Here is a 9,835-nt window from a genome sequence, read left to right on the forward strand (position 1 = left end):
TAACTGGAGGTGCTCAGAAAAACACAACACAGGCTAAAACATGGCTTGTTATTGTGTTTAATAACTGTTTGCACTGAATTGGACTGTAAAGGTGACGCTGCCATGTGTGAGATGTTCTTATTTCAGCACTTTATGAAGTTAAATAAAGTTCTCATCGCCCCACCAAACGCTTCTCGTCACCACGACATCCATCCGCTCACATGTTTAACATCACAACGATCAGAGACGTGTCAAATGTGCAGATAATGCAGACCTATTTTGTGTTTGAATGATTCAGGGATATTTATATATGTATATATTTGGTGTGCAGGCTGCAGACCACGCTGCCTTTGTGTTGGGGGCTCATGCAGGAACTCAGGGTGCTCAGGTTTTACTGAGGCTCCATATCCCCGCAATTAACACTATTAAACTTTACAGCCTTTAACACAGTCACAAAGTGTCACAAAGACACTCACTGTGCACTGCATTCTTGTTCCAGTCTGTGTGCATGAGTGATTATTGACGTGTAATCACGGATTTATATCAGCATTTCCTCTGCACCCTTTATTTAGGGATATAACTTTTATAGAGCCGATGGCTGATAACCACATGCTCCTGATACAGATAAGATTACCGATTTTTACATTATTGCATTTTAAAAAGAAGTTCATCGAATGTTGTTTCTGCACATCTGGGGGTCTGAAAGGTTCAATATGTAGTCAGCACAGATGTTTACGTTAATGTTCTGTACTAGCTGCCTTCACCAACATCAACACCCAAAAACCAAACACTTACAATTTTCAATTCTTTACTATTTAACCAACTTAATGATTTTACTATCTGCAGAGAACCAATGAGGCTCGACAGATAGTATAAACATGTCGTTAATGAGCCCCTTAAATATAACCAAAAGACTTTAAGTTAGACTAAACATTTTAAACTTTCATATTTTCAATAAGTTTATGTTGATGTTTTGTTCTCTAATCTACAAACTGAATACATCTCCTTCCTTACAGAACCGTTACAAGGGGGTGGAGTCTTTGTTTACGTCTATTTTTACAAAACATTCGTTTCTGTGAAGGGGGGGGGGGGAGTGAGCTGACGTTTACAGCTAGTGATGCGATACTCGGTAAACTTCCTGCAGTTTTCGAACACCTGTCGAGTCGGCGCTACAGCACTCTCCTTTGACTTGGTGCTAACCAAGCGACAACCTCTGGTCTTGAAAAATGAAGCCAATGCGGAAGTGCAAAATCCTGCAGTTCCTGGAGTGTCCACTAGAGGCTGGCTGCAGAAGCACAGGAAGTCACATACACACCCATTCTAAAAAGCCTGTTTTTACAGCAGAGATGAACATGTTTACAGCCTGGTTCAAAAAACCAAATAGGTGTGATTAGCTCATGTCTGGATGGACACACACTGTACGGGGGGTGAATGTTTTGATGACTCATCAGTTTTGATTTGATGAAGGATAAGAGTTATTCACAATAAGGCGTGTAGCTGACCTGATTGACAGGTGGGCGCGGTGTAACGGTTTGTCAGGAGGTTTAAAACCCGCCTCAGCTCCAGCTCTCAGCCTGTCGTTAGGTTGACTCAAAGTTAGACTGAGACAGCATTTCCAGCATGGAGACCGCCATCGATGGGACTCCAGCGCCCCCTGCAGGGACAGACGGGGGACGTCATCGATGGGACTCCAGCGCCCCCTGCAGGAACAGTTTTGCAAAATTCCTCTCTTGTTATTCTGCTCTGGTTTAACGCCTTGTAAACACTCGCTGCAGCTATGCTACTCCTCCCTCTCTGTATTTTATGGTGGCTCGCATATGTGTAGGCTTGTTAATAAGTAAATGAATGGCAAAATTATCGGTTGATTCTATCGGTTGGGCTGAAATTTAAGATTAAGATTAACTTTATTGTCCCAGTGGGAAATTTGTCTTGGACTTCACAGAGCTCTGATGCAGTAGCAAAATAACAAAATACATTCATTCGTCGGTAAAAGACCAAAATGAGTCGAGGCAGCGGTGACTTACACTAACAATAAATGACTGTTTGTGGAAACAGTGTTTTTATAATGAAGATAAATAAACAGGGTTGTGTTCTGGTTTCATTGTTCAGGTGTGTGAGGAGCAGAAGTGTGAAGAGGATGTCTTCCCCCTCGCTATGAACTACCTGGACCGCTTCCTGTCAGTAGAGCGAACAAAGAAGGCTCACCTGCAGTTACTGGGAGCTGCCTGCATGTTCCTGGCGTCCAAACTGAAGGAGACGATTCCCCTGACTGCAGAGAAACTCTGCATCTACACCGACAACTCCATCTCACCTGCTCAGCTGCTGGTAGGTCTGCAGGAGAGGACAGAGATATCTGAACCTCACAGAGCACAGGAGACACTGGTCTGAGCTGGTCCCAGTTGTATCTGAACAAAAAACAAAGTCAAACCATCACACTAAAGCAGTAAGCCTGTTTACCCGCTGCAGACGTTACAGCCTGTTTACCCGCTGCAGACGTTACAGTCTGTTTACCCGCTGCAGGCGTTACAGTCTGTTTACCCGCTGCAGACGTTACAGTCTGTTTACCCGCTGCAGACGTTACAGTCTGTTTACCCGCTGCAGACGTTACAGTCTGTTTACCTGCAGACGTTACAGTCTGTTTACCCGCTGCAGACGTTACAGCCTGTTTACCCGCTGCAAACGTTACAGTCTGTTTACCCGCTGCAGACGTTACAGTCTGTTTACCTGCAGACGTTACAGCCTGTTTACCCGCTGCAGACGTTACAGTCTGTTTACCTGCAGACGTTACAGCCTGTTTACCCGCTGCAAACGTTACAGTCTGTTTACCTGCAGACGTTACAGCCTGTTACCTGCTGCAGACGTTACAGTCTTTTTACCCGCTGCAGACGTTACAGACTGTTTACCCTCTGCAGACATTACAGTCTGTTTACCTGCTGCAGACGTTACAGTCTGTTTACCTGCAGAGTTTACAGTCTGTTTACCTGCTGCAGACGTTACAGTCTGTTTACCCGCTGCAGACATTACAGTCTGTTTACCTGCTGCAGACGTTACAGACTGTTTACCCGCTGCAGACGTTACAGACTGTTTACCCGCTGCAGACGTTACAGTCTGTTTACCTGCAGACATTACAGTCTGTTTACCCGCTGCAGACGTTACAGTTTCTTTACCTGCAGACTTTACAGTCTGTTTACCTGCAGACGTTACAGCCTGTTTACCTGCAGACGTTACAGTCTGTTTACCCGCTGCAGACGTTACAGTCTGTTTACCCGTTGCAGACGTTACAGACTGTTTACCCACTGCAGACTTTACAGTCTGTTTACCTGCAGACGTTACAGACTGTTTACCCGCTGCAGACTTTACAGTCTGTTTACCTGCAGACGTTACAGACTGTTTACCCGCTGCAGACTTTACAGTCTGTTTACCTGCAGACGTTACAGACTGTTTACCCGCTGCAGACGTTACAGACTGTTTACCCGCTGCAGACGTTACAGACTGTTTACCTGCTGCAGACGTTACAGCCTGTTTACCTGCAGACGTTACAGTCTGTTTACCTGCTGCAGACGTTACAGACTGTTTACCCGCTGCAGACGTTACAGACTGTTTACCCGCTGCAGACGTTACAGACTGTTTACCTGCTGCAGACGTTACAGTCTGTTTACCTGCAGACGTTACAGCCTGTTTACCTGCAGACGTTACAGTCTGTTTACCCGCTGAAGACGTTACAGACTGTTTACCCGCTGCAGACTTTACAGTCTGTTTACCTGCTGCAGACGTTACAGTCTGTTTACCCGCTGCAGACATTACAGTCTGTTTACCTGCAGACGTTACAGCCTGTTTACCTGCAGACGTGACAGACCTACCTGTAACATATAACCTGTGGAGGCAGAGGTAGAACAGCAACTTTAAAGGAAGAGAGCGATGGAACAGCTGACTCCTGTAGAGCACCAGACTTTCCTCTTAAAATATTTTGTCCACTCTGGGAAATATAGACTCTGAGTGTGAAACATATTCCCGCCTGTGTGGATCCTAGCAGCAGATTGATGTTGGATTTAGGATCCCCAGAGGATGTGTCCTAATAGTTACTTTGATGATTTTACCTTTTTCCCTGATCTTATTGATCACTGTTAATGTTCTGGGTGGAGGGTTCCTAATGGTCTGGATGTCCCCTGAGCTTCCCTCCCTTAAAGCCTAAAATCCCTCCTCGTTAATCCCTTCATCTGTCTGTGGATCACACTTGAACGTGTCCTTGTCCCCTCACAGCAGATGGAGCTGATGGTTTTGAACAAGCTGAAGTGGGACCTGGCCTCTGTAACCCCTCTGGACTTCATAGACCACTTCCTGTCTCAGCTGGCAGTAAGGCGGGAGAACCGACCGATCCTCAGGAAGCACGCTCAGACGTTTGTGGCGCTCTGTGCGACAGGTACGCTTCAGTCTTTTTTTTTAAGATTTATTTTTGGGCTTTTTCGTGCCTTTAATTCAGAGAGAGGACAGTGGATAGAGTCAGAAACCAGAGAGAGAGAGGACAGTGGATAGAGTCTGAAACCAGAGAGAGAGAGGACAGTGGATAGAGTCAGAAACCAGAGAGAGAGAGGACAGTGAATAGAGTCTGAAACCAGAGAGAGAGAGAGGACAGTGGATAGAGTCTGAAACCAGAGAGAGAGAGGACAGTGGATAGAGTCTGAAACCAGAGAGAGAGAGAGGACAGTGGATAGAGTCAGAAACCAGAGAGAGAGAGGACAGTGGATAGAGTCAGAAACCAGAGAGAGAGAGGACAGTGGATAGAGTCAGAAACCAGAGAGAGAGAGAGAGGACAGTGGATAGAGTCTGAAACCAGAGAGAGAGAGGACAGTGGATAGAGTCAGAAACCAGAGAGAGAGAGAGAGGACAGTGGATAGAGTCTGAAACCAGAGAGAGAGAGGACAGTGGATAGAGTCTGAAACCAGAGAGAGAGAGCGGGGATTGACATGTGGAAAGGAGCCACGGGTGGAAGTGAACCCGGGCCTACCGCTCGAGACTAGAGTCTCAACACATGGGACGCGCGCCCTAACCATAACCTCGGAGTGCCGAGAAGACGATCAAACTTGACTATCTAGAGGAAGTAAAAGTCGTAACAAGGTTTCCGTAGGTGAACCTGCGGAAGGATCATTACCGGTTTTGAGATCCCCGCACCCGAGGCCGCGTGGCCCCTCGGTGCTGGCGGCGGATATGTCAGAAAGAAAAACATTTGTCTAACCCCATCAGTTTTTTTTTTAACAAAGTTTAAATAAAGTTTGTGATCTAACGACGCAAGCTGATCATCTAACTTCCCTTCCATTCTCTTATCCACACACACACACATAGTAACCATAGTAACAAAACGTTTGTATGTTGTTCCTGTATAGACGTGAAGTTCATAGCGAGCCCCCCGTCCATGGTGGCTGCAGGCAGCATGGTGGCAGCGGTGGAGGGTCTGCAGATGAGGATGGTGGGAAACAGCTCCATGTATGAGAAACTGACGGAGCAGCTGGCTCAGACCATCAGGAGCGACCCGGTGAGTCCACCTGTCCCCATCACTCCAGAAAAACATATTATCTACTGTACGGTATAAGATCAGGTACAGGGGGGGACACCAGGGGGGGACACTAGGGGGGGACACCAGGGGGAGATACCAGGGGGAGACACCAAGAGGAGATACCAAGAGGAGACACCAAGAGGAGATACCAAGAGGAGACACCAGGGGGGGACACTAGGAGGAGACACTAGGGGGGGGGACCAGGGGGGGACACTAGGAGGAGACACTAGGGGGGGACACCAGGGGGGGACACCAAGAGGAGACACCAGGGGGGGACACTAGGAGGAGACACCAGGGGGAGACACTAGGGGGAGACACTAGGGGGGGACACCAGGGGGGGACACCAAGAGGAGATACCAAGAGGAGACACCAGGGGGGGACACTAGGAGGAGACACTAGGGGGGGACACCAGGGGGAGACATTAGGGGGGGACACCAGGGGGGGACACCAAGAGGAGACACCAAGAGGAGATACCAAGAGGGGACACTAGGGGGAGACACTAGGGGGGGACACTAGGAGGAGACACCAGGGGGAGACACTAGGGGGGGACACTAGGGGGGGACACCAAGAGGAGACACCAAGAGGAGATACCAAGAGGAGACACCAGGGGGGGATACTAGGAGGAGACACCAGGGGGAGACACTAGGGGGAGACACTAGGGGGGGACACCAGGGGGGGACACCAAGAGGAGACACCAAGAGGAGATACCAAGAGGGGACACTAGGGGGGACACTAGGAGGAGACACCAGGGGGAGACACTAGGGGGGACACTAGGAGGAGACACCAGGGGGAGACACTAGGGGGGGACACTAGGAGGAGACACCAGGGGGGGACACTAGGAGGAGACACCAGGGGGAGACACTAGGGGGGGACACCAGGGGGGGACACCAAGAGGAGACACCAAGAGGAGATACCAAGAGGGGACACTAGGGGGGGACACTAGGAGGAGACACCAGGGGGAGACACTAGGAGGAGACATTAGGAAGTGACACCATCAGATGAACATCACCAACCAAAAACAGCTGTTTTTATTAATATAATATATATATAAACATCTGTCAGTGAACAGGAGAAAGGTGGGTGGAGTTCTAATGAAGTAATGAATGAATAAAGCGCTGTCAATCAAAGGGCCGCTGTCTGGTTATCAAACTGACCTGATCCCTCCCTCCTCCAGGACTGTCTCCGAGCGTGTCAGGAGCAGATCGAGTCCCTGCTGGAGACCAGCCTCAGACAGGCTCAACAACAGCAACACTCCGTCGCCATGGAAACCAAGAGCAGCGGCGAGGGGCAGGACCTCTCGGCCACGCCCACAGATGTGAGAGATGTAAACATCTGACCGAGGAGGGGTAAAAGAAGTCGGTGGATCTGACGCAGATCTGATCGATAAGCTCCGCAGAGACTCAACGGTGTGTCCGAACTGTGAACAGGAAGTCAAAGATGAACTGTGTGAAAGAAAGGAAGGAGGAGGAGCTGATTGGACAGAAACATGTCCGTGTTTCAGTGATGACTCACACAGTCACATTGATCCTGATTGGCTGGCTGTAACACACCTTACACTTGCCTTATTGGTCATGACTATCACCTGATCACCGGAGCTGTTTCAGCAGCTGACTCTCTAACGCTGCTGAACGTGTGGTCGACGCCGGCCGCTGTTTGGAGTTCAATCTCCTTCTGTTTCATCCATGTGCAGCTGAGCAGAGACTCTTCAGCTGAGCATCTCAGGGCCTGTTTGAATTAAAGCTTTAAGATGTACTAATGTCAGACTGAGGTCATTAAGCCCCGCCCCCTCTGAGTTCTACAGCTTTATATGGCTGCTCATGGTGGGGACTATTACCTGTCTGTTAATAATAAACAGAGTTTGATGACATGAATGAAATATAACCTGTGATGTAGAATTCATTTGAAACATGTTTTTATAAAGTGTGTGTGTGTGACATTCAGGAGCGTGGTTTTTATGGTTATTCTCCTCTTGAAGCAGTTGAATAAATCTACGCCATGCTCAACGTGTGAAGTCATCTCTCAATCGATCCGCGGTCATCGTCTCAGAGACGATTTAGTCTTCAGCTGAAGTCAGCGGAAAGCATGAAGACATCTCCTCCTGCGCTGCGTTAGAACGTCTGCAGCGTAACATACAGATTGTCTTGTTCTTTACTTTCAGTGTAAAGGAAAACACTAGGGGGGGACTTCTTCATCCAGTAGGTGTCGCCCTTTAGCACCAGCATGAAAACAAAAGAAACTGCTGTTAGGCCACGCCTCCCCATACTGAAGCCTCTGCTCTCCTCCAGAGACACACCTCCAACCCCCCTCCACTCGCATTCACATGAAGGAGTTCAGCACAAGTTGTGGACAAACTTGTCCTCGGCTCAAGCTGCATTGTTGTGTTAGCATGCTAATGTTAGCGCTCTTTAGTCAGCTCGTAGCTTCACATTGTTGTGTTAGCATGCTAATGTTAGCGCTCTTTAGGCAGCTCGTAGCTTCACATTGTTGTGTTGGCATGCTAATGTTAGCGCTCTTTAGTCAGCTCGTAGCTTCACATTGTTGTGTTGGCATGCTAATGTTAGCGCTCTTTAGTCAGCTCGTAGCTTCACATTGTTGTGTTGGCATGCTAATGTTAGCGCTCTTCAGTCAGCTCGTAGCTTCACATTGTTGTGTTGGCATGCTAATGTTAGCGCTCTTCAGTCAGCTCGTAGCTTCACATTGTTGTGTTGGCATGCTAATGTTAGCGCTCTTCAGTCAGCTCGTAGCTTCACATTGTTGTGTTGGCATGCTAATGTTAGCGCTCTTCAGTCAGCTCGTAGCTTCACATTGTTGTGTTAGCATGCTAATGTTAGCGCTCTTCAGTCAGCTCGTAGCTTCACATTGTTGTGTTAGCATGCTAATGTTAGCGCTCTTCAGTCAGCTCGTAGCTTCACATTGTTGTGTTAGCATGCTAATGTTAGCGCTCTTCAGTCAGCTCGTAGCTTCACATTGTTGTGTTAGCATGCTAATGTTAGCGCTCTTCAGTCAGCTCGTAGCTTCACATTGTTGTGTTAGCATGCTAATGTTAGCGCTCTTCAGTCAGCTCGTAGCTTCACATTGTTGTGTTAGCATGCTAATGTTAGCGCTCTTCAGTCAGCTCGTAGCTTCACATTGTTGTGTTAGCATGCTAATGTTAGCGCTCTTCAGTCAGCTCGTAGCTTCACATTGTTGTGTTAGCATGCTAATGTTAGCGCTCTGTAGTCAGCTCGTAGCTTCACATTGTTGTGTTAGCATGCTAATGTTAGCGCTCTTTAGTCAGCTCGTAGCTTCACATTGTTGTGTTAGCATGCTAATGTTAGCGCTCTTTAGTCAGCTCGTAGCTTCACATTGTTGTGTTAGCATGCTAATGTTAGCGCTCTTTAGTCAGCTCGTAGCTTCACATTGTTGTGTTAGCATGCTAATGTTAGCGCTCTTTAGTCAGCTCGTAGCTTCACATTGTTGTGTTAGCATGCTAATGTTAGCGCTCTTTAGTCAGCTCGTAGCTTCACATTGTTGTGTTAGCATGCTAATGTTAGCGCTCTTCAGTCAGCTCGTAGCTTCACGTTGTTGTGTTAGCATGCTAATGTTAGCGCTCTTTAGTCAGCTCGTAGCTTCACATTGTTGTGTTAGCATGCTAATGTTAGCGCTCTGTAGTCAGCTCGTAGCTTCACATTGTTGTGTTAGCATGCTAATGTTAGCGCTCTTTAGTCAGCTCGTAGCTTCACATTGTCGTGTTAGCATGCTAATGTTAGCGCTCTTTAGTTAGCTCGTAGCTTCACATTTCATGTAAATTGACACAGAATGAGCGTGATCTAAAAACTCTTACTAACATCCAAATAATCAGTGAGTATGTTCTTCTTCTTCTCTCTAGTTCTTGACTAAAACAGCTTTTATACACAAGGGGAGGAGCCGGCCGTCCCGTCCATGTAAACACGGCTCCTGACAACAACACAGCCAGCGGGACTCGAGCTTCTCCCTCATTGTAGACAGTCAGGACTCAGAGACACATTTACACAGGACACACTTTGAGATATTTATGTGGAACATGTCGAACGTTCTTCTTTTTAAGGGTTGTTGAAATAACAACATCAGAACATCGAGCCTTGTCAGAGCCATCAGTTATGATGCCTTTCAGGTTGTTGGGAATCTGAGCGCTGATCTGTGGTTTTTGCGTCGAGCATATGTTGGTTGCATAAGTTAAAATGTTTGATCTCTGTCTGATTGTGAGCTTCACTTTGATACAGATTTGTGTCTACAGAGACGGACGAATCAGCATCAACCGCCCGCTGGGAGCCGGCATGTCGTCAG

The 9,835-nt window shown here is 47.6% G+C and overlaps 1 protein-coding gene across 1 annotated transcript; it reads left to right on the forward strand.

The window, feature by feature from the left end:
* Window positions 1-2,054: 2,054 nt before the first annotated feature.
* LOC110005338 (G1/S-specific cyclin-D1) lies at window positions 2,055-7,533 on the forward strand. Its single transcript, XM_065952299.1, has 4 exons — window positions 2,055-2,304; window positions 4,240-4,399; window positions 5,361-5,509; window positions 6,705-7,533. The coding sequence occupies exons 1-4, from the start codon at window positions 2,134-2,136 to the stop codon at window positions 6,864-6,866; spliced, it is 642 nt and encodes a 213-aa protein (XP_065808371.1). The 5' UTR covers window positions 2,055-2,133; the 3' UTR covers window positions 6,867-7,533.
* The last annotated feature ends 2,302 nt before the right edge of the window (window positions 7,534-9,835 follow it).

The sequence above is a fragment of the Labrus bergylta genome, unplaced genomic scaffold (assembly GCF_963930695.1).
Source record: "Labrus bergylta unplaced genomic scaffold, fLabBer1.1 SCAFFOLD_244, whole genome shotgun sequence".
NCBI classification, from domain to species: domain Eukaryota; kingdom Metazoa; phylum Chordata; class Actinopteri; order Labriformes; family Labridae; genus Labrus; species Labrus bergylta.